Source organism: Plutella xylostella, chromosome 13 (genome assembly GCF_932276165.1).
Source record: "Plutella xylostella chromosome 13, ilPluXylo3.1, whole genome shotgun sequence".
NCBI classification, from domain to species: domain Eukaryota; kingdom Metazoa; phylum Arthropoda; class Insecta; order Lepidoptera; family Plutellidae; genus Plutella; species Plutella xylostella.
Window position 1 is genome coordinate 7,094,371 of NC_063993.1, and position 26,225 is coordinate 7,120,595.

The 26,225-nt window shown below is 36.7% G+C and overlaps 1 protein-coding gene across 1 annotated transcript in view; it reads right to left on the reverse strand.

Moving 5' to 3' along the window:
• LOC105387609 (teneurin-a) overlaps window positions 1-26,225 on the reverse strand; it is a 331,961-nt gene that overhangs the window by 208,209 nt on the left and 97,527 nt on the right. Inside the window, exons 5-7 of the mRNA XM_048624883.1 lie at window positions 15,422-15,559; window positions 10,410-10,526; window positions 7,703-7,852 (exon numbers count right to left, since the gene is read on the reverse strand). Coding sequence (XP_048480840.1) covers window positions 7,703-7,852; window positions 10,410-10,526; window positions 15,422-15,559 — 405 coding nt within the window. The remainder of the gene's footprint in view (window positions 1-7,702; window positions 7,853-10,409; window positions 10,527-15,421; window positions 15,560-26,225) is intronic.

Sequence of the window (26,225 nt, forward strand, 5' to 3'; positions counted from 1 at the left end):
TGATACGTAGGGCCAATCAGCAACAAAATGAGTCCTAATTAGGTATTGTACGCTGTGCAGTGTACGTAACTACATAATTTCAGTTATTCAAACCAGCTATCTGACGGAATTTAACGATTTATCCATGCATAGTAATGGTTCGTCTATTTTCAGTATGACGTTATATTGCATTCGCTCGACGCCCGGAGGCGGGCAGCGCCATCTACCGGGCAGACGCCGCGACTTGTTCCTTGATTAAAACTCGGAATAATAAACGACGAAACAATTTTCCTTCGTCGGCGTCTCCCTCTGAGGCGAAAACTAATATTGAAATGTTCACGTTATGAAATACCGCCGAGACGGTTTGCAGCTTGCGAATCTTGCGATGAGGAGACGAGGCTGTTCGACGCTCACCGCAAATAGCACGACTTTGCTGAAAATATTACGCTTATCTGAATAACGTTGAATACGTTTCAATTATTCATAGTAGTCACTTTTTGCTAGCATTTCTGTGAATATTGCAATCAATTAAAAAGGAGTTTTTTTTGGTAAAATCTACCACAAACTAAAATGTATTCGTAAATATAAGATCAGATAGATAAAAGAAAGTTTATTTCGAGTTAATCTTATACTAACATGCTAAAAATCTATGGATTTAAACAATAACAATAGTCACATACATAGTTAAATTAAAAAAAAAAAACTCGAAAATGGACGTGGGCTCAGCAGCATAAGGCTACTCGAATATTTTAAATATAAGAATAGCGCTGATTTTCAGCCACGCCCATGCCACAATTTACAATTTCAGGTAAAAAAAGAAAATAATATTAACAATTAATTTGTTTCAAACATAGCCGAGCATATTACATATATGTACATTATATCCTTATTTTTACTTTATTTTTCATAAGTGGTAGGTAGTTTCATCTAAGTAGGTAGGTATACATAATTGCAATATCTAATACTTAATACACACAATTACTTTCTATTCTATTTCTATTTACATGCATTACCTTCTAATATTTTCAGTGTCTTTTTGGATCCTAAGCAAGAGTAATTTATATTTTTTCTTAAAAGATTGAATTAATACAATATTGTTTCGTAATGGCGGTGGCAAATTGTTCCATATTTTGCTATCTATTTCCATATATTAGTACAACTACATGAATTTATAGTGTCTTAAACGAAATAGAAAATAAAGGTTTCTTTGTTAAAATATAATTTTCACACAAAATTTTAATACTAATAAGCATAATTTACTAAGAAATAAATCTGTTGCCGACTCAACGCGCCACTTCACTTCTCCTTTAAAACAGACAGCCAAAAGTAGTGAGTAAAAGTATTATATAAGATTCTGACGCCTCAGCAAAACTATACACAGACGCAATTAAGTCGGGAAAATTAGAAAATTTAATAATTCACCGTCGAGTTTTGCAGTTTTTCCGTCTCACTCTAGCGCGTCATTAGTGAGCATCCCGCATGCAATTTGAAGATTATAATCGCATCTGATTTAAATTCTGCAGACATCCGCCGGCCCCTAACCCTTCCGCTGGGGGACGGCCGAGTCTTACGACATAAGGAATTATAAAACATTGCAAATGCAGTTGTTGCAACAATTACTGGACTATTTTGTAGCTTTCGTCCTTCACGATTCACGGTTTGCCATCGGTGAAAGGTTCAAATTAACGACAAAAGCTGACAACTATATAATAAAAAACAGCTGATATGTCACTTAGGAAGCCTCTTATACCCGAGTCCACGTTGTTCTATGCCTTTTATCGTACACTTCACCCCTGCACCCATATTTTCGAGACTTTTTGGTTTGACTTATTGGAAAGGAGATTATCGCATAACGATTATATTTTTTTAATATAGCCAAAATCTATTATTTGTTTTTTCTACATCGACTTGTATGTAGGTCAGAGTTTATAAACGAAGCTACGATATTTTTTGCTCAGTAAATATCTCCTGTCATTGATATTCAACTCAAACATGATTGTCATGAGTCGATATTTTTTCCCGGGGGGAAGTTTGGAATAATCCCGATCCATCCTTACATAAAACTTGTAAGTTGTTCGCGTCTCCGCGGATAATCGAGTTTATACTTGGGAGGGCCCCATCAATCATTTATGCCGCTTTCTCCGCGAGGCACGGGGAAAAACTTTAAAGTGCTCGCTGTAACTGTGATGTATCGGCCACACAGTCTGACCTACTTCAATAATTTCTCACAACCATAATCTAAATTGAACTTATTTGCATTCGACCTCTTTTTCAAAGGGTTCTTAGAAGTAGAAGATGCAATCGCTGTTATTTATTCTAATGACCCGATGGCGGCTATGATTGGTAATTGTAACCTCAAATGTTGTGCTCAGGTTTCTAGATTCTATTCCAAGCGGGGGCGCAAATAGTATAGTAAAATAAGTTAATAATATGGCCTCCCAATGGTGATATTTCTTTCTCGTTTCTCTGATTAAGTGTTTGTTCAAAAAAGAGTATATAATTAAAGAGCTTATTAATAGAAATATTTAAGCAAAGTAAATCTATTTTTTTACTCATTGACTATAATTGAAACTTTCTGCAAGCACTATAATTGCAATAGATTACTATGATTAAGAAGGTCCGTAATTGACAATGTAAGTGGCACGAACGGAACGCGAAAAAAGCTATTACTGACAGTCTTATAACTGTTAAGAGTGTTTTATGAACACTTAAGTGTCCCCGTCGTCTCTCTCGAGATGTTTAAAACTCGTATCGCATCGGAAAGCCTGAGAGGCACTTGCGACCTGACATTGTCGGATTTCATCCTGGACTACCCCGTTCACCCCTGCTTGACCTGAAAGATTTGCGCATAGATTTCTACATCACAACTTAAGAGCGCTGACGAAGCTACTTTACGAGTATAATGTACGTTAACGTTACGTAGCTCTATTTGACACAAATAAATAGTCACGATCACGATACAATATTATATCGTTACAAGGACAAGTGAATTTGAATGGCCTGTACCCAAGTTTTATGAGCGGTTAAGAGGTTATGAATACGCTTACGGTTTTCCGGATAGTTGCTAACTTTCATATTCGATAGTGGCGGGTAAACAAATAAAATAGAGACTATTGGTAAACTTGTTTCGCAACTTTGACTTTTGCCGCTCTTTTGCTGGTATCCTAGTTTTCATGAGTGGCAAATATACGAGAACCTTCTAAATTTTATATTTATATAATAGAAGCCTCATAAAATAAATCTAAATTACAGTATGACATTTCTATGTATGTATGTCTAGACCGAACGTTGATTGTACAAGCGTCACAAAACGTACAACTAGTTAGGGGACTTAAAATCAGTCAGATGGTGAATAAAACAATTTTTTTTATTTTTTGCAAATAAATTAGCTAGTGCGTTATTTGTGTTAAAATAGTGTGACAACATGGATTTACCTACTATTACACCGCCGGCGGATAGTTTCACAGAAAAAAATTGTGGTGAAACTTAATAATTATGAACAACATTATCAAGGTACTTTTATTGTTATTGTTTAGTTAATTTGTGAGATGAGAGCTTTGTAACATAGTATTTTTGTTGACTCTTGGCTGCTCATGTTCATCCTAACCAGACATTACGAAGTTGCTATACTATATCCCATTCAAAGACTTCGCTGAATAACGTTCAGTCAAGACGTTGGACGTTACAGTCAACCACTTGACGAATTGTTCTTTAGTCATACAACTGATTAGCGTCATCCAATGAACGGCCTAGTGTTTCAATCAAAAAGGAGATTGAACCAGATGCCTGCGACATAATATACCAGCTTCTATTGCTGAACACTTCATTAAGTTGCCAGCTACAAATTTACACAAAAAACTTGTTGCAACATCATCATCATCAGTTCATTTTCATAAGTCAAGTTCTGCCCGCGTTTATCACTTTCTTATAAGCACTGCGTTGATGAAATCTATGTTTCTTTAAAACCTATTTAAAATTCCATTCCAAGCATTTGTTTTCAGTAAACATAGCTCCGAGCACAGTAGGAAAAGCACTCAGTTAAAAACACTATTATATTTCACTTTAAGGGAAATTTCCTGAAATGAAACGTCTTTAAACTCGTTTGGAATAAACTGAAGAAAACCAACAAAGAACCCGAGCTTTATCAGTTCTTCCGGCGCAATGTTAAACGAAGTAATAACGTTTTTATTTCACCGTCAAAATGAGAAAATAAAACCCGGGAGTGTTCTGAAATTAGGTCCGACTTATTGAATATTCAAGTGTACCTACTGTGCATGCATTACTTGTAGCTGAAATGGAGATACTGAACCGATTTAGAGGAATCATCAACTCAACTCTCCAATTAAGAAAAATGTATGTTATTAACCTCTTTTGGAACAATTTTATGATCAAAGATCACAGAAAATTCTTCGAAAAGTAGTCACCATAAGGATATTGTGGTGCCTGCCTACCCTAGGTCTTATTAGGTACAGTGGTATGAATGAATCATTTGAAGCCTTATCCAGTAGTTTCCTTAAGCTTATACCTTCTTCCCCGCAGATATTAAATGACAAAGACCATGTACAGCGGTTGCTAAGCTGAGCTTAGTAGTATCACGTAGACTTTGAGATAATGTTCACTCAGGTTAAGTTACATTCTGTCGTACCTAGTAATAAATAAATCATTGCGGTGGTAGCTCAGTCGGGTAAGCGCCCGCTTCTCATGCCAGAGATATGGATTCGAATCCCGGCGCTGATATTGTACCAATGAGTTCCTTGAAATAAACCCAATAGATCAAAAATTATATCAAAATTATTACCTATGTATGATTACATACATAAAAAAGATAGTTACAGATGAATTGAGAACCTCCTTCTTTTTTCGAAGTCGGTTAACAATTAACAAAATACAACCAGCAGCGTATTGTTTGTAAAACCTACCACTATACCCGATCCGCTGAAAACCTCGTTAAAGCTGTTAATTCTAAACTTGCAGAAAAACAGCGGCAACAACGTGGCAGGAGGGCAAATTAGAGGGAATAGAACATAGTTTACTTTAAGTTAAACTTATTACGGTCCTTGAGGAGCGCGCCTCAAGGCTGGCGGGTCAAGTACCCAATTTGTCACTCGGAGCCAAGTTTACGCGGACCGGGCCGGCCCTGTTCGATTCCATTAAACTTTCAAGACCTTCTCAAGTTATTTTCTAGTTCGGATTTGCTTAATTCATTTCCATAGTTCAATTATTTCGGCCTACTTTGTGGAGATGGAGCTGTTGTTTATAGGTACATATTATGTACAAGCGATCCTTTTTATGTTTAAAACAGAATCTGACACAATAATGAAAATAACCATACAAATTAGTATTAGGTATAAGCTTAAGTAAATACTCCCCTTGAATCAATAGAAATCGCAATACTCGAGCACCGCTGCGTTAATTGAGTTGTCTAGACGATAAAACCAACCTTTTTAAATTGATATTTTTATTGGCGTCGCGACCAAAGTGCTTCCTAAGTAAAGGGCGAATCAAAATAAAACTACCCACCCCAGGACACTTACAATGCGCTATCATAAAAATTAAATTACGGTGTTTCTCCAGAGTAAGTGCGCCTTCAGCGGGGGGTAGGCACTAGGCAGCAGGGAGCGGGGGGGGGGGGGGGACGTCAAAGCCTCGTGTCCTCCTCCAAATCAAATTTAGCAGCTTTCTTTTTATTTATTATGACCCCTCCGTGTTCGAAAAGAAAGAGCCCAAAAGTAAGGCACCTGCATTTCTTTAAAGGTAGGTTTAATTGGACAAAAGAAACGGAATTAACGAAATAACCAAGTTTTAACCAGTTTTGGCGTCACTTAGTTCTAAAATAAGAAAATCTAAAACAGCGATCGTGAACAATACAAAATATTGTGATTTGGTAAGGTTCAGGAAAAATATATTTGCTGTTGAAATGTAAATTAAGTTCTTATCATGAAATAAATCAACGCAGTGAGAGTCAATCAATATTTCTCCGTTACTAGGGCATGAAATCCGTTTTCCACATAAAAATTACATAACTACCCCATTGGACTTCTTAGCCTTAGTATGCACATTAACCCTACCCGATAAAATGAAATGTTTTAAAATATTCCATGCTGTACACAGTACTCTTACAATATACAAAAAACCTACTTAGAAAGGCTTGGATTTACTTCTGAGTTTGAAAAAGACCATTATCTATGCAAATTAAAGTTGTTTGGATTCGGTTAGTTAACAAACTTTGAGGAAACTTCCCTTCAATCTAAGTTAGGAGATAAGTGCTCAACAAAAATGTGGTTACAGCTTACACAGAAAGGATTTTACTATCTTGTGATTAAAGTAGAGTTTTATTTAACCGCTAATGTTTAGTTTAAGCTCTGACTATTTAAACTTCATGATACTCTAAAGATGACACCTCGAGTTTTAGTGGGTTAATAGTAAGTATTGTTCTTTTTTAGGGTTCCGTAGCCAAAATGGCAAAAACGGAACCCTTATAGTTTCGTCATGTCCGTCTGTCCGTCTGTCCGTCTGTCCGTCTGTCACAGCCGATTTACTCGGAAACTATAAGTACTACAGTGATGAAATTTGATGGGAATATGTGTTGTATGAACCGCTACAAAAATATGACACTAAATAGTAAAAAAAAGAATTGGGGGTGGGGCCCCCCATACATGTAACTGAGGGATGAAATTTTTTTTTTCGATGTACATACCCGTGTGGGGTATCAATGGAAAGGTCTTTTAAAATGATATAAAGTTTTCTAAAAAACATTTTTCTTAAAGTGAACGGTTTTTGAGATATCAGCTCTCAAAGTCGTAAAAAGTATGTCCCCCCCCCCTCTATTTTTATAACTACGGGGTATAAAATTCTAAAAAAAATAGAGGTGATGCATGCTAATTAACTCTTTCAACGATTTTTGGTTTGATCAAAGTATCTCTTATAGTTTTTGAGATAGGTTGATTTAACTGTAATTTTGGTTAAGTTATTGTGCTTACACTGAAAACGATGGCTGAACCTTATAAGATAGATCAAAAAATATACTACAGTATTGTATAATAAGTTTATTATATTTGCTGCTACGGAACCCTTTGTGCGCGAGCCCGACTCGCACTTGGCCGGTTTTTAATAGTTTGGCATCACATTTGCAAAGTATGCTTGTTTTAAACAGTGGAAGAAAGTTTAGGAAGTAAAAAAACATGTATTTCCTTATTTCCTACGAAGTATAATGCTGCCCATACTACTGCATACCTATTGTATGTATGTGTTTTTCGATCACGCTGAATACCGTTCTTCAAAAATCTAAACCTCGCAAATTTTTCATAGATTACTTTCTCAGTTGGTTATCTTTGATTTGGTTAAGAAAAAACCACCACTCACACCTTGTACTAATGTACTCCCTTGCGGGGTAGGCAGAGTTGCATTGCTGCACCCACTTTTCGCCAGTGTGTTATGTTAGTCCTAATGTAATAGGGGGCGGGCCTATTGCCATTGTTTTCTTAACTTATCAAAATAGTGTTATCACAGCCAACTTGAGAACCATCAAGTTGTTTAGACCAGGTACATGGTAGGAACAAGGTATAGGTCCTTTATGGTCACCGCATATATTATAAGCGTAACCTAATTGGACCGCCTCTTTTTCTTCTGTCAACCAGTAGAACGCGAGTTTGCGAACGCGAAGGCCCTGTACGTTACGCTTATAATATATGTGCTGAGACCCTTAAGCTAATATCCCACTGACCTTCACTCAAATACAGCCGATCAGCGTCAGTCGGCGGCTCGGGCTGCGCGGGGCGGTGGCGCAGCGTCACGTGCAGCGAGGGCCCCCGCGGAGGCACCTCGGGCGGCGCCGGCTCCGGCGGCGAGTCGCATGAGCGCTCGCTGCCCGTGGCTCCACCTGGAAGTATACCGTGTTGTTACAGCTAGACGTAGATTTGTCGTTGTCAGAGGCCTTCGGGCAGCTTGAAAACAACTGACAGTCGGGTTGCTAGCTTATTTCTGATATTGTAGCCGTAAATTTGGTATTTGTCGTTTAAGGAAATCAGGGGATGTCAGGTATTTTTGATTTAATACATTTTGATATCAGATATTAGAATTCCCAAGTATTCTACACTGCAATTATGACAATGTTCTCCAAACAAACTTTCCCCTAAATGTTTGTGAGGCATAATATTACTCGTTTATACTTATCTCTCATTCTTATACCTAGCTCACAATCGTCCCCTGCGGATATAGGCTGCTCCCAAGGCCAGTTTTATGATAATGAAATACAATTCTAGATAAATATTTCTGCGTAAATAAGCAGGTACGTCTAAAGTCTAGACGGATAGATTAGATTTCAAAAGAAACTTATTATTTAGTTATTATCCTTCAATAAAAACGTAAGTAATTTTGTCTGTCTGGAATATCTAAGCCTCATCTTGTAAACTAAATAAATACATCTAAATATACCTAGAATCCTCATAAACATAATGATTATTATCATGCTATCAAAAGAACATTTCTAACAAATGCTACATTTCTTAGAAGGTACTATTTCTTTTAATACGAAAATGTATGTACCTACACATTACACATACAGAAATTATGTAAGTACCTATACAAAAGTGGCAATAAAACGAGTGAGGCTGGTTTTTTTCAGATTTGAGTTTTACTTATTGCAGTACAACCTCATCCGAACCGAATGGCGTAGTGGTTAGTGACCCTGACTACTGAGCCGAAGGTCCCGGGTTCGATTCCCGGCTGGGGCAGATATTTGTTTAAAGACAGATATTTGTACTCGGGTCTTGGGTGTTGATATTTATATTTAGTATCTATCTATCTATGTATTTGTGTAGATATATCAGCTGTCCGACACCCATAACACAGGTTCTGCCTAGCTTGGGGTCGGATGGCCGTGTGTGAGATGTCCCCACATATTTATTCATATTTATTTATTTATCGGTACTGTTAAAAATTTAAACGTAAAAGTAAAATTCTCTCACAAAATTGCGACTAAGAATCTATTGAAGTTCCAAATGATTAATTTCGTTAGCTTTTAGTCACGAATTTCTAAAACTATCTCATCTACTATTCGGCGAAGATCTGAATTACGGGCGTCATTTTCACGTGAATTATGTGAAGCATTCTCATCAAAGCATGCCCCACCTGCCTATAGCCACTATACATCTGCAGTGTGTCGTATATTATGCTAAATACCTACCTACTCATACCTGTCTATAATCCTTACCCCTTCTTCATTGTGCGCATTTGCATAATATATATATGCTCCGATAAAAATGGCGGCAGAATAGTAATTTTAATTCCAGTGTTAAATAATTTTAGATAAGAATGCAATTGTAGACAAAAAGTTTCAACTTGGTTTATTTAACATTGTGTTTGTACGGTAGCACGTCAAACATCTGTTTTAATGTCTAGTTTTAGAACATAATGCCGCTTTTACACAAGGGCAGAGCAGTGAGGCAGAACAGTGAGCAGGGCAGTACTGCTACTGTTTGAACGCACACGCCGAGACAGAACAGAACTTAGAAAGCTCCGCCCTCGTGTGAATGTCGCATAGACCTTACAGATCCTACATAAATTATACATGTAGGTACTCGCATAAATTCAATTACTCATTTCGATACTATATCCACACCCAGTACATGTATGAGTCGGTGTGTGTTGAATGCACAGACATAGAGGGATAGGAATTCAGTGATGTCGACAATGCGTATATTGCGACATGCAATCCCTAAATATGTAATGTGCGATGTGTAATTCCTTATTGGAACGCATTCCACCTATTAGTATGCGGGTCTGGTTATGTGCAGCCAGACTGCATAACACTTAATTAATTCTAATAATGAAGTGAGTTATCCGTCAGAGTACGAAGGTTATCGAGATAGCTGTCAAAATATTCAAGCTGAAGTGGCAGTTGGCTGGTCATATCTGCCGAAGAACTCTCTGCGTAGAACGCCCTCCTGCCTGTTGGATCGACGACCTAAGGCGGGTAGCCGGTAGTGGCTGGATGAGGACGGCCGAGAACTGAGGGTTGTGGAGCTCCTTGGTGGAGGCCTATGTCCAGCAGTGGATGATTGTTGGCTGATGATGATGATGAATGAAGTATATCTCTGTGTCTTGATTTAAGTAGATAAACTTCTCTCCTCTCAGCCTATCGTACTACCAACCACTTTCTCGACATCACCCAAGGTTAACTGGTAGAGAATGCTACTAGCATTAAGTTCGCGTTTGTACAATGTTTTTTTTTTATGTGCAATAAGTAAAGAATTTATAATAATAATGAAAAAGTGCTTAGACATTATTTATAAACTATAAGTACTAGATTTAGAAAAGCTGCCTAATCTATATGGTAGCTGAAAGTGACCGAGTTAACTCGTCATTCTGAACACATACATTTTACACGTTTCAAAGTTATTCTAAAAAAATCTTCTATAAGTACACATAACAAGTTTGACAGTTACCATTGGCAATCCCATGGCGTCCGTTCCTGGCGTCAGGCACGAACTCGTCCCGCCGCGGCCGCCGCGCCAGCGTGCTGGTCTCCGCCGTGAACACCTCCTCACCTGCACCCAAACACCCACGTTACCTGGTGAACTATAGGGCTCTAGGGCTGAGGTTTAATGTCGTGTGGCAAATTCCGTTGCAATATTGGTGAACTCGAGGGCTCGAGCTCGCGACTGCACGACATTCGTGTCGTGTGCCAGAAGCCGTCGCAAAATCTATGATTATGACTTGCTACTGACAGAGAACTTTAAATGCGTGTCGTTGAAGATTGGCTCCCAGGCTCAAAATTGTACGTCCTAATCTACCCCAGTAAATCTATCCTAACTAATATTATTAATGCGAAAGTCACTGTCTGACTCTTCTACTATAGAATAGATTTAAAATAGATTTTGTATTTATTTCAGACAACTGAAAAACTTTAATACCGCGATGTAGGATCTTCATATTAATTGCCCTCGGTTCCATACAAGCTCTTTGTATTGCGCTTTTAGTGCCATCTGTTGGTTATATCCGGAACTGTCTGTCTGTCTGTCTGTCTGTTACTCTTTCACGCCAAAACTACTGAACGGATTTGAATGAAATTTGGTATACATATGGTCTAGACCCTGAGAAAGAACATAGGCTACTTTTTATTGCGAAACGGAGGTTGTAAGGGTTTAAAAGGGGGGGTTAAAAGTTGTATAAATAATAATAATAATAATAATAAAGCCTTTATTCAATATAAATTTTTAACATGCAATTGACATTATTAAATTAAATTCACTTTATAATTATTAAATTAAATTCACTTTATAATTATTCATGCATTTTTTAAGAATTATATAAATTTATATTTTTTGCTGACATTAAATTACAATAAAATTAAACAAAAATCAATAAAATTCCTACAATTCATTTAGTTATACAATAACATAAAATTAACATTAACATTATAAGTACTTATAGAATTGATGTCAGAAATAATAATTTAATTTTCAAAATAAATAAAAAATAATAATAATGTCAGACCAAGCAACACAAAGCAAAAAAAAATGATGTTAAATTTATATTCCAAATGTCATCTTATTAAAAGTCCTTATAAGGACAGGTGAGGCCTCTCACTTACTCAAAAATTTCAGTGAGGTGTGGTCTGTATCACCCTGGCTGACCAGGCTTGTCTGGGTGATTGATCATTTTGCAACGATTTTGAGCAATGAATATTTTTGCCATCTTGTTCCACGCAGCTCTATTATGGGCAAATCTCCACCACAGCGGATGGAATGCTCGTAACTCATCAGACCATCTCATGAGTGGTCTCCCGACTCCTCGCCTACCGTCTCTAGGTATCCACTCAGTAGTTAGTTTAGTCCATCTCTGGTCTTTAATTCTCATTACGTGACCCGCCCATTGCCACTTCAGTTTGTCTATTGTGGTGATGATGTCCTGAATCTTTGTCTGGTGCCTTATTACTTCATTTTCAATTCTATCCTTCAACTTTATACCCAGCATGCTGCGTTCCATTGCTCGTTGGTTCACTAGCAGTTTCGTTCTTTGTTTTTTGGTTGTTGACCAAGTCTGAGCTCCGTATGTCATAGTTGGTAGAACGCACATATTAAATACCTTTCTTTTAATAGATATGTGGAGGTTTGACTTAAAAATGTACTTCAGTGACCAATACTTTTTCCATCCCATGTTCACTCTTCTGTCGATCTCTTTATCTAAACGATTTTGAAATGAGATAACTTGGCCCAAGTAGACGTAATCTTCAACATATTCCAATTGTTTCCCGTTAGCTATCACTGGTATCTGTGTGTAGTTTGTCATAATTTTGGTTTTTGATTCATTAAGTTGCAGACCAGACTCAGTAAGTGCTAGTTGAAACTCGGAAATTGTATTTTGTAGTTCATGGGATGTTTCAGCAAGAAAAACAATATCATCTGCAAATCTTAAAGCTGTCATCCTGTATCCATTGATAAGAATTCCTTTCTTTGTCCAATCTACTGCTCGAAAGGTTTCTTCAAGCAGGCAATTAAATAAAATTGGGGAGACAGGGTCTCCCTGTTTCACTCCTCTCTTCAATGGGAATATAGGACCTTCGGACTCTAACTTTATTCTTGCGCTACCGTTGCTGTATATCTCACCGAGCAGTTGAATATATTTTGTCTCTATACCTTGTTGTAATAAGGATCTTTGTAGATATTCGTGACTAATGCTATCAAATGCTTTGGTGAAATCTATAAAACAAATGTATAGTGGCTTTTTCCATTCTGTATATTTCTCTATTAGCATATTTAAGGAGTGCAAGTGATCCGTTGTCGAGAATCCTTTTCGAAATCCTGCCTGGTCTACCGGTTGGTTTTCCTCGATTTTTTTGTGGATTCTGTTTTTAAGCAGTGTCATAAAGAGCTTGTAGAGACAAGAGGAAAGGGTGATTGGCCTATACTGATTAATATCTCGGCGACTGCCCTTCTTGTGTAGTAAAGTTATCGTTGATACATTCCATTGCTTTGGTATTTTTCCTGTAGTTAGAATATTATTGAAAATTACTTGAATCGGTTCTATTAGTTCTTCCATGTAACATTTAAGGGTTTCATTAGTAATCTTGTCGGATCCCGTTGCTTTTTTGTTCTTCAAATTACTAATAGCATTCCTTATTTCTGATTTTAAGAAAGGTAGAGTTTGTTCCTGTGTTTCGGAAGCAATGTTTTTTATAGTTTCTTCCGAATCATAAAGTTTCCTGTAGAACATTGTAGCGATATTCAATATTTCCTTTCTAGTCGTTGTATTGGTACCTTTATTATCCTCTAGGGTTGGTATCATATCTTTTCCTAATGACTTTTTTTTCTCAATATCTTTGATTGATCCAGATGTGCCAAATTTGCTTAGGACTTTGAAATTCTTCATGGTGTTTAGTTTATTACCAACTATGTAGTCAATTTGATTTCGAGTAACTCCGTCACTTGACATCCATGTCCACATTCGTCCTTTTCTTTCTTTAAATAAGCTATTTGCGATTTTCAGTCCATGCTCCTGACAGAACATAATAAACCGTTCTCCCCTTTCATTACGTTTGCCATAGTAGTATGGGCCCATTATATGTTCCTCAAATTCCTGCCTTTTACCAATTTGGCTGTTAAAATCGCCTATAACATAGACCTCGGTAGAATTGCTTTCAGGAAATGCAGCATTTACTTGAGAGTAGAATTCTTCAACTTCCTCATTTGTGCCATTTGATGCCGTTGGAGCGTACACTTGTATAACTCTTATTATTCTTTGCTCTATCTTAATATCAATTGCTATAACCCTATTTGATATGGTCGTGTAGTTCTCTATGTAGGATTTCAAGGTTCGGTTTATAATAAAACCTACGCCGACCCTGACTGCTATGCCGAAGGTCGCGGGTACGATTCCCGGCCGGGGTAGATCTTTTTTTAAATAAACTTTATATTTAAGCACTTGATGAGCAATAATTAAACATTTTATTCTAGCGTTTTTGAAACTTCGATCTGTGAGTGAATAAAATAGGGGTTCATATTTTGTAAGAAGATCGTTTTGAAGATAAAAACATTATATTTTGTATTTAGGCACTACATAATCACAATAAAATAATAATCACAAAAAAATAATAATTAGCATATAAAAAAAACCCAGTGTGGGGGTGTAATATAGGGGTTGAAAGTTTTATGGGTGTTGAGTTTTAGAAGTTTAATTTATATAGTAGCTATGTCCGCTCCTAGATGGCGTTGTCGGATCGGATATAGATCGCGGTATGGTTTGATTTAAGCTAATGTACTTTAGTTTGTATGTATTTGCAGTAAGATTAAAGGACCTCGAAAACAACTCAATAAACGACTGTACTTTTCAATACGAGGTTTCATTCATTGTCATTTGGTTCTTATGCATCATTTTTGAAGATAAAATAAAACCATGAAACTTATTACGTAGGTGTTTTAGGAAAAAGTGCAGAGATTTTCTATACGGAATTCCCATGACTGACACGCACAGGCTAAACGTAGCGTAGGCACTTGAAATTTGGAAGGGACGTAGCTTAGGTACCGTATTTTCCCACAAAAACCGGAGTTATCGGTTGAAATTCGGCATTAACTAAGGCTGTTTTTAACAGCATGCGGATTTGATCACGCACGCGGGATTTCCCCGCACGCGTTCATACAAGTATTCATTGTAACGCGTGGAATATGCACACGAGATGCGGGAAAATGGCGTGCTATCCCACGTGCGTGATGAAATCTGCATGCTGTTAAAACAGCCGTAAAGCTTAGTTACAATAGGATATTGCAAGATACCTAGATGTTTTCAATCTAACATGTCTGCACACCTTAGTAAAGTTATGGTTTTGTTTTGAAAAATGGGAGTTAAAGTGAAAAAAATAAGTAGTATGAAAAAAACCAAAACTGCATAAGTTAGATGCTTGAAATTAAACATTTATAAATTACTATTCTGCCATTTCTATACAAGTCTTTGCTCAATGAAGTCATGAAAATCATTTTTAGTCAAGTATATTCGTACTTATTTGTCAACTTTCATCTAATTTAATACCACCATGGCATGTTATTAGGTAGGTAGTTCGGGAGTCGTCCACGGCAAAATAATTTTAAGGCGAAGCGAAGCTCGCGGGCAACAGCTAGTATTGTATAAGTATAACATAGCAGTAGATACATCATCAGAAACCGACACTAAATAAGGAAAAAGGGAAAACAAGAAGACATCATCAGAAAAGTCACCCACGGCTGGATATCAGCACCGGTTCCTAGGGTTTACTTAATCACTGTGGTGCGCTAATCTCCAAGTGACTATACCACTGTTCTCTATACATGATGTTGCAACAAAATTATTTTTCTAATTTCTAAAAGTCGTAGAACAAAATTTGTTCAGAAATGACCCCTTCATTCACCCTTTTCGGCTTAGCATACCCTTTTTGCAACACCCTATATACTGTTCTACTCTGCTACAGTACCTTTAGAGTTCCTGTTCCGCCTATAGTAGCGTCGGTTCATGCTCTCGAGCGGGAAGGGCGAGGCCTGGCGCTGCGGGCTGCCGGCGTAGCGGGGCAGCTCCTCGCCGCCCTGCGAGCCGTACATGCGACGCTGCTCTTCTGGAACAAAAGAAAAAACACTTCAAAGATTTATATAACCTGATGACGGGTCCTGGCCCTCATAGCACAGGGAATCCTAGTTTGAGGAGCAATGTTTTAACAAATAAATGTATCTTTTTTTGTTTTGTTGTACGCCCTGAGACCCGTATATGCGACGCTGCTCTTCAGGCAAACAAAAGAAAGAAAAAAAACACTTGAATCATTTTTAATAACCTCAAAAGTTAGAAGGAGGTTTTAGCTAGACATACCAGCAAAGGTATACATAGACATGAACCATCATACATTACTGACCGATGGCGCGTTTGTCTTTGGAGTAAATAAGTATTACACCTTAATATTCAAAACATGGACATAACTTAGTTCTAAAACATTTTGCTACAACTTACAAGTGCTCATGCGTCTCGAGGCCAACCATTTATACCAGAGAAATGAACTTACATATTTGTTTATATACCTAGGTTACTATGCCTTTGTCAAGTCAGTAGATACAATAAATATTATGCTCTCATAAGTAAACAGCGAATGATTATATCTAATCAGCCCCTTACGTATGCTCATAATATCTAAACAATTTTAAAAGACAAACAAAAAAGTTTGACTGATTCCTACAAAATTCCTAATTGAAATTTGCCGGCAGCACATACATACAAGAAAGTACATGCCCGCGCATAATTTAGAAACATTAAGCCGGAATCAAACAGAGGCAAGAGTTGAAAAGTTAATAATTTATGTGTGGGTTTGTTTGCGTTATTCTAAATATTAACAAACAAATGTAGGCGGGTCGCAGGCCACCTCGTGAGGCACGTGCGTAGTTAGTTGTAAACTCGACCTTGTACTGTTGTAATAGAAGTTGTATAGTAAACATCAAAGCTAGTGAAGTTTGGTGCCCTGTGGCGCACTGCCCACCCGAGCTTTCTACTAGGGATGTAACGAGAATGTTTTTGGACGTAGAGACTTAGAATATTCAATTTACCGAATATTGAACTATGGAGAAAGTCCACGAGAAGTTTCCTTTTGGAGGAAAATGTACGTAAGTATTTCTGTGTATCTGTCTGTAGGCGGATTCACACCTCGGTACTTATTCCAAATGTAACATTCCTGTACAGTCTATTTTTTTTTAAAACCTAACTAAGCGCGGTCTTAAAACGTTAACTAGATCCCATCAAAAACATTACTTGTCAAAAAAAAACAAGTCTCGTAACTCAGTTGTTCTACGGTAAAAAGTTGTGAGATCCATGTAATACCAAGTCTTATCCACGCACGCATCTCGATCTTAAAAATATTTAATGTTTTATATAAATATATTGACTCGGCATCGCATGGAAAAACGTGTTAATTAAATTATTTAGTGCGATGACCGAGTCAATATATTTTTATAAAACATTAAATATTTTTAAGATTGAGATGCGTGCGTGGATAAGACTTGGTATTACATGGATCTCACAACTTTTTACCGTAGAACAACTGAGTTACGAGACTTGGTTTTTTTTGACAAGTATTGTTTTTGATGGGATTTCATTTCTTTTTGTATTTTGTAGACAGTTCTACTTTTTTTTCTTTTCGGTACCTTCCAGGTACGTAGGTGCGTTAACTTAGTTTGGTAGGTTGCCTACCTACATAAATCGCAAACTTAAGGTAAGAATCAAGAATCTTTATTTTTGGCTACGTAATGTACGTAATGATTAAACGTAACTTTGATACTTCGTACTGCATCAAATTTCCCTCATTAAATTTCAACCTTAGTTTCCAATACACAAAGTTCATTGTACATTAAGAAAATTTGACTATAAGTGGTAGCACTGGTAGCCTGATGTGCTTTGTCCGTAGGTAGGTAATCCATCCTTTGCGGATTTAATTTGCATGACAGGAATTTTTGCTCGATTTAGCAGGGGCACTACCGTGCGCCTATATTTACTTGGTGGGGGCACTGCCGTGCCCCCAGATATGTGATTATGAAATTATTTAAGCAGTTATGTACCTATCTAGAAAACTAGACCAAAATTTAAAAAATTTATCGAGTTGGTGTGCCCCCAAATATTTTAGTTTTTCCTTGGTTCATACACCAAACACTACTTATATTCCAAATTTGAAGCTTCTAGGTCTGCTAGAAGTGCATTAGAATTTTTATGATCGGTGAGTGAGTGAGTCAGTCAGTGACAAAATTAAGAAACTTTCACCCATTATAATTCTAAAACTACTGGTTCAAATTGAATGAAATTTGAAGCATACCGTGTCCTTTACAATGCCTGCATGGTTATTGAAAATTCAGTCTTCTAGTTTTATCCACAACGAAGTTACAGGGGGTCGAAAATGGCCTGAATTGCTTCGAGAAAAGGATGGTACGGCCGTGCCGCGCTTTTGCTCGACTTGGTGGGGGCACTGCCGTGCCCCCAGTTATGCGACATGATTTAATTTTAGTTCAGTCATCCAGTAGTTACCACATCACTAGATCAGGCGCAGAAAAAACACCACAGGGGGTTACTCTCTGAATCGACGAACAAACAAAAGCACGACTATCTCGTTGTATTAAGAGTGCCTATTGCGTGTCAATTCTCGTTCATTCGACCGTCGATTTAGAGAGTGAACCCCTTGGACCAAACAATGTTTACGCTGAAGACAAAGGCCATCGACCAACAAAGGTGATGGTAAACGGGAAATTTTTCGGCAATTTATTAATAGCTACTGAACATGTAACAATATTTATCAACATAGATTAATAGAGGAAAAGATTAGCTTGCCTGCGTGCAAAGTTCCCTATGAAAATTAATGAATGCTACCTTATGAGAAACAGTATTACTTTCATAATATACTTACCTACTGTTTCGAACTTTTTTGTCAAGTACATACAAGCAGAAATTAATATGCAAATAAATTGATTTCTTATTTAGAAAAAGAACATGTAAAATCATTTATCTTATACCTACTTGCGTAATATTATGATTATTAATAGGTGAGTACTAAAACTTTCAAATTTCAACGAGAAAAATCCTGACCGAAGGAAAGCAAAATAAAAAGTTTTGGAATAAATTTAAAATGCGGTAGGAAAATACTAACTTATAATGTGCCTACGCATGAGACTCTGCAGTGAAAGATTTAAATAACTTTGTTTTGAAAAAAGGAAAGTTGGTCAAGACCGCGTCATGAAATATTTATGCTGAAGCGGAGTGAATAGTGAATATTCTCCATATTGTGGTAGAACATTTTTGCTTTACAACAAGACTTTTGATGTCTACGATTGAGGTCGGTTAGTATCACTTTTGGTATGAACCGTATCGTTATTATTGTTTTTTTATATAGTATCTATTTTTATTCAAGTGATTAAAATTCTGTTTAAAATAACACACGTACACACACATTTCACATTATTACAACATGTAGGTACTGTTGATGTGCCTTATACATATAAATAAATATTACGAAAACTGAAATACCTTATAAGTAGGTATTTCGTATAATAATAATATTAAAGGGTTACATTTTAAGTAAATATTAATAAAAGGCGGGAGTGTTTATTTAATGTTCTAGCCGGAGGGCTTTGTGGGGATGCTCCGCTGTAGGTACGTAGGTACAATCAGCTGCATGCACATTATTATGTGTATAATATTTTGTATACACTTTGGTACCTTGTCAAAACAAACTTCATAGTAAAAAATGGTTTTCATGAAGTAATAGATATCTTCTAAATAAAAAACTTTGACTAACTACTTACAGAGGACAAGTACTTTTGGAGGCGTGTGAAAACTGAAAAAACTCATTGATAAATGGCTTCTAAATGGTCACTATTATGACACACAACTGACAGTAAATGAGGGACAGCGCAAGTGAGTGGACGTGTTATTTGCTGCGAATCGTTGTAAAACTTTAAATAATATCTCGCAAAAATCGTTCTATTCAGTGACTTGTCCAATATATCGTGAACCTCGTTAACATACAAGTGTCATCTGTACGAGTGTCAGTGTATCTGGTCACTATAAGGCGCAGGGTGCGACCACTATAATAGTGAACTTGGTAAAATGTCTTCAGCTAAGTGCCTGTCTCCTAAGTACGGGTCAGATTCCGACTTAGTAATTACTAAGGATAAGGACGCGCCTTGTAGGGAAGCCATATTAACAAGACAAAAACGTAAGCGTGCGGATGAAGACATTTCGACGCTTATATCCAGCGAACTCAAGACGTTCAAAACCGAGATACTAGAAATGCTTCAAACTTGGAGATCGGAGGATGAAGGAAAGCATAAGAAGTGGGAGAGTACTCTGAGTGAAATTAAAAGCACTACTCAGGATTTAGAGAAAGCCATGAACTTTATATCAACTGTACATGATGAAATGTGTATAAGATTTAATAATATTGAACAGAAAACTAAGGTGCAGGATGAAGTCATATCGGCTCTAAAAAACGAAGTGGAGCATCTGCAACGAGAATCCCGAAAGTCAGTCCTAGAGATCCGTAACGTACCTGTGGAACCAAATGAAAACAAGACTACGCTTGGCACTGCTGTCATCGCTTTATGTAAAACTATAAAGTCTTATGTATCTGCTTCGGAAATTAAAGGCATCTATAGAATTCCTGGCAAACGGGACGCTGTCAAACCCCTAATAGTTGAACTCACTACAAAGGAGTCGAAGTTGAGCATTCTTACCGCAGCTAAGAATTATAACAAGAGCAACAAGTCGGTGAAGCTCAATGCTTCTCATATGGGCCTCAAGCAGACTATCCCCATTTATGTGTCTGACCACCTGACGCCTCTTGCAAATCGACTATTCTTCCTGGCACGTGATCTGGTCAAATCTCAGCTGTTCAAGTATTGCTGGACTACCAATGGCAAGATTTTTGTAAAAAAGAATGATGAAGCTAGCGCAGTACTGATACAGAGCGAATCGCAAATCACTCAACTGAAATCCGCCTGACTAGGTAACATGTATTTTTTGTGTATTTCTCTTTTGTTCTTGGTCAGAGATTATTTGTTCGGACTGATTATCCACATTAGTCCATTACTTAATATCATAGTTATAAGAAAGTCTCTATATCAATTAAATTTTGGTATAATCTTTGTAATCTCATTAATTTTAAATGTTTTTGGAAAGCTTAAGGTATCAGCATGCTCGTCAATGATATGTAGGGTTATTATGTTCAATAGATCAACCACCAATGTTTTTGACCACCATTTCAGGATTTATCTTCAATAGTCTTGAGGAAATTGTAGTCGACATTGATACTAACGTCAATGTTGGTGACTCCTTTTTAGTAAATAATGTTGAAAGTTGCCGTCAATATCTCACTGATCCTGAGAAAAAAATCAACTTAATTTTTCAAAACATTCGCAGTATTGACTGCAATTTCGATGATTTTACAGTGCTCGATAGATTTTGATCTAATTTTTCTAACTGAATGCTGGCTACAACATTTACAAAATATACCTGTCTTACCAAATTTCACTGCTTACACCACGCAGAACCACATAAACCAAAATAGTGGTGTTGTAGTTTATGCACGTAACTCTCTTAATGTTAATATTGTTGAACCAAAAATTGATGATGCGGATAGCCTCATTGTTAAACTTGGTAATGATCACGCATTTATTTGTATATATCGGTCACCGTCAATCCATAGTTTGGATCGGTTTCTATCGTCCTTAAGCGTTGTAATAGATTCAGTTAAAGCATTTCCAAACACGTACGTGTTAGGTGACATAAATGTGGACATAAAAGACAACAATGACGACCCAAGATCAGCTTTTTATCTAGACCTTCTAGCTATGCATGGCCTCCTGCCTAGTCACTTATTTCCCACTCATGGACCTAATTGCATTGACCACTTTTTCGCAAAAATTAATGATAAAACTTTGAGTATAGTATGTAAATCATCTGTCACTGACCATAGCAGTGTAGTCGTGTCAGTTGCGAAAAAAGGGGACAAAAAAACGAAACCGCAGCTAACTACAACTAGGGTTGACTATGAAAATGTTGTAAATGATCTAAAAGATATCAATTGGTCCGATCTTTTTAATTCTAACGACCCAAATGTGGCTACCAGCATCTTCTTATCCACCGTATCATCTGTGATCGAAAAACATACCTCTGTACATACAATACCTAAACGGAAGGCCATTCTGAAGCCCTGGATAACACCTGGGCTTATACGTTGTATGCGTTGGCGTGATAGACTACACCAAAAGCATAAAAAGAATCCGGAAAATGTTGTCCTTCATCTATCATATAAAAGATATCGCAATTACTGCACTAACATTCTTCATAAACTAAAAAGGACATATGAAAGATCAGAACTTAACAAATATCATAATAACATTAAGAAAACATGGACCATTATTAAACAAATTTGTAACTTTAACAGTAACACTGATTCGCCCTCTGAGTTACTAAATATCAAAAAAACTCCAAAAGATTCTGCTGATTTCATAAATAACTTTTTTGTAAGCGTGGGTAGTTCATTGGCTAACAAAACACTAAACAAACAACACTGGACCAATCTGAGATGGACTTGGCTTTTAAAATTAAGTTGACTAATGGAACCCCCTTTTCAATTACGTTATTGCCTACAGATGATTTGGAAATCAGAAAGATTATTTTAAATATGAAATCCTCCTCAGCCACAGGTCGTGACGGTATATCATCTATTTTCTTTAAGCACGCGGTCCAGTATATAACCCAGCCAATAGTTCATATAACAAATCTATGCTTGGACAGAGGTATTTTTCCGCTCTTACTCAAAGAAGCTATTGTTATTCCTGTCCATAAATCTGGGGATAGAGGCAGTATCGACAATTACAGACCAATATCGCTTCTTCCTGCATTGGCTAAAATTATAGAAAAAGTAATTAATTCAAGACTCCTAAACTTTCTCGAATCTCATGGTTTACTATCGAACAATCAATTTGGTTTCAGACACAATACATCTACTACTGATGCCATTGAGTCCATGGTGACTCATGTAGTTGAGAAAATGGATAACCATAGGAAATGTCTAGGAATCTATCTAGATTTAGCCAAAGCATTTGATACTGTCTCTATCCCAATACTTATTCGTAAACTGGAGTGTATTGGTGTGCGTGGTGTGCCACTACAACTTCTCATAGACTACCTTAGTAATCGAACGCAATCGGTTCGAGTTGGCGGAGAGCTAAGTTGTAGTGCTAGTGTCTCTTTAGGTGTTCCTCAAGGATCTGTGCTGGGCCCAACCTTATTCCTGGTCTACATTAATGAGTTGTGCAAAAAAGAATTAAAAAACGCTAAAATCGTAACTTTTGCTGATGATACAGTTGTGTTGTTTGACGGTTCGTCTTGGGATGAAGTTAAGTCTCTGGCTGAGCAAGGGTTTAGTGAGATCATTAAATGGCTAAATTCGAATCTCCTGACTCTGAACTATACCAAAACTAAATACATAACCTTTTCCATCCGCAATAATACACAACCATTATTAGACCTCAACCTTAAAGCACACGCCTGTGATGACCCAACAATCTGTAACTGCTATGTTCTAACACCAACAAACTCTGTTAAATATCTAGGATTAGTAGTTGACAGAAACCTTCGATGGACGGATCACATTCATGCCCTTAGTAAAAGAATTAGAAAATTAATGTGTATATTCAAAAAAATCAAACATATAAATGACAACAAGATCATAAAAATGACTTATTTCGCTCTCTGCGAATCTATTATTTCATACGGAATAGTATCTTGGGGTGGAACTGATAAATCGAGGCTTATCAAAGTTGAAAGAGCGCAACGAGGGGTTCTAAAAGTCGCTTTTAGTAAGAAATTCCGTTACCCAACTATTAAGTTATACGAGGAGTCTAATGTTCTTACGGTTCGTCAACTATATATAAAATATTTAGTTCTTCGCCAAAACACCTATGCCAAATTAGATGTCTCAACCAAAAGACTACAGCATAAAGTTTATATCTCACCCACACTGAACACTAAATTTGCGCAAAACTTTGCATACTTCCGCGGCCCGTATATCTACAACTTAATAAATAAATATACAAACCTTAGTGGGTTATCTAGGCAGTGCTGTAAAACAACGTTGGTCAACTATCTGAAAGGGCTAAACTACAGTTCTACTGAGGATCTTCTTATAATAATAGATTAAAATGTTAATTATTTTTTATAGCAATAATTAAGGACTTTTTTTTTTATTTTTTATTTTGTTTTATAAAAGTTGCTATACTGTAGAAACAAAATAGATTGACTTATTGTTACCTACCTACCTAGATTAAAATTGCAATAAAATGCCTGCTGTTATTCACTAATTGGTATAAGTAACTATTTTATGTATGTTTGCTTCTTTAAATGCACTGTTCAATTACGTACCTACCTAGATTAAAATTGCAATAAAATACCTACTGTTATTCATTAATTAGTGTATATAAGTAACAATAATACTTACCATTTATGTAAATTTTTATCGTCATGTTTGCTTCTTAAATTCACTAACTCCGCAGTTTTAGTGGTCTAACCGGCTCACCTCACCGGTGTACAAGCGTATACATTATTTTTTATCAATACTACACCTTATGGCGTTCGCCTAAGATTCCTGTGATTCTCTGCGCTAACTTGTTTGTATCGTTGACCAACTGCTGCGTACATTAGTTTCAATACTACCTCCATGTTCTTGCGGAATTTAATAATTTAGAAATTGTACTTATGCAGATCATGATAACATAAGAATTAAAGATTACTTAGTGTTGTGATTTATTTTTGCTGTTGTTTGACTAAGCTTTAATTACCCTCTTGTCATGTAGTGTAATTCTGATCCCAAGCACATAGCGTAGGGCATGCAGGAGGGTGATTAAATGATTAGTATACCTATTTACCTATTCTGGTGATTGTACCTAACTATATTTAACCGTTAAATTGTATTGCTTAACTTTACGTGTTGATAACTTTATGTAAGTAAGTACCTAATTAAGTTAGTTATTTAGATACTGCTTTCCTTACCTATGATAAAATAAATACCTACTTTCTAAGTGTGTGCTTAAGATGTCCGTAGGGTGGCGTCGAAAGCCATAATACAGGGTTTACCTAGTTTGGTTTTCGATGTGTATTGTGTTAGGTTAACATTTATGCTCACACTATTATAGTTGTACCTACTTTAAAATTGACGTTGTATACCTACTACCGATGTTTGTAAATGAATAAAGATATTTCTATTTCTATTTCTAATGGTAAACGGTGTTCAAAATAAAAATATTGTTTATTTATATTTAAAACTTATAAGTAGTTATTACACACAAGGTTGGGACCACGTTGTTAGGTGTTAGTTATAAATAGGTACAGAAGTGCCCTTCATCCGGCGCCCTTTGCGGAGGTCGTACAATTAAGTGAGTCGTGGAATTATGAATGTTTATTGTGTCTGCTACGGGAACGTCTGCGGAACACATTTTCAAGTGCCGGCTGGCGTTCTCGGCTAGTACTCGTCAGACTAAAAACTTTAAACTCGTATAAGCAGATACCCTCGAAGTTCCATATAATACAAATGAATCAAGCCTAAAGGTACCGGCTAAATAAACACTAGTCACATCATATCCCTGCCGTAGCATCAGAAGTGTATTGTAACGACGTTTTAGGCAAAAATCTATTATACAAGTAACCCACATACTCAATATAATCTCATAATACCTAATTGTTTGTCTTATCACTTACATACTATATTTTAAACCCCAAAAATATCAATAGAACAACAACATTTTCAAAAGGGTCGAACCTCGTGACCCAGTTGGCCTCGACCCGCTCAGGTGGAGAAACGTTCCAAGCTCAGGGCGAACAAAACAATAAATATTAGCAAATGAAGAGCTGTAGCAGCCTCGTTAGATATGCCGGTGGTTTATAGCGGACGCTTCCTGCCAGTTACATGAATTATAGCGGTTCCTACGTGTTACCGGCTCCTCAATTATGGATGGCTGCCGAATGCCGCAACTGGAAAATTAGGTGACGGAGTTATTGAAGTAATTCAATATTTAATGGAGGTCCGGAGTTTAAATGCTGTTGTTGTTGGTTGTCTTCAAGACTGAGAAATTATCGGTGAATGTATTTATTTAAATTAATTTATAGCCCAAATTCATATTCAGGGTTTCAATATACAGGGTGTTGCATAAAGGGTATACTAAGCCGAAACCTACATGTGCAGCATGGTATATCTGTCGCAGGAATCTGGTTTAATCTCCTATTTGATTGAACCGCTAGCCCGTTCATTGGATGACGCTACTCAGTTGAATGACTAAAGAACAACTCGTCAAGTGGTTGACTGTAAAGTCCAACGTCTTGACTGAACGTTATTCAGCGAAGTCGTTAAATGGGATATAGTATAGCAACTTTGTAATGTCTGGTTAGGATGAACATGACCAGACAAGAGTCAACAAAAAGACTATTTTTACAAAGCTCTCATCTCACAAATTAACTAAACAATAACAATAACCGTACCTTGATATTGTTGTTCATAATTATCCATTTTCAGCACATTTTTTCTTTGAAACTATCCGCCGACGGTGTAATAATAGGTAAATCCATGTTGTCACACAATTTTAACATAAATAACGCACTTTAAAGCTAATTTATTTGCAAAAAATAACAATACAAGTTCTTTTTGTGTCAGCTGTTCGCTGTTACACGCCATATTTGTTTTATTCACCACCTGACTGATTTTA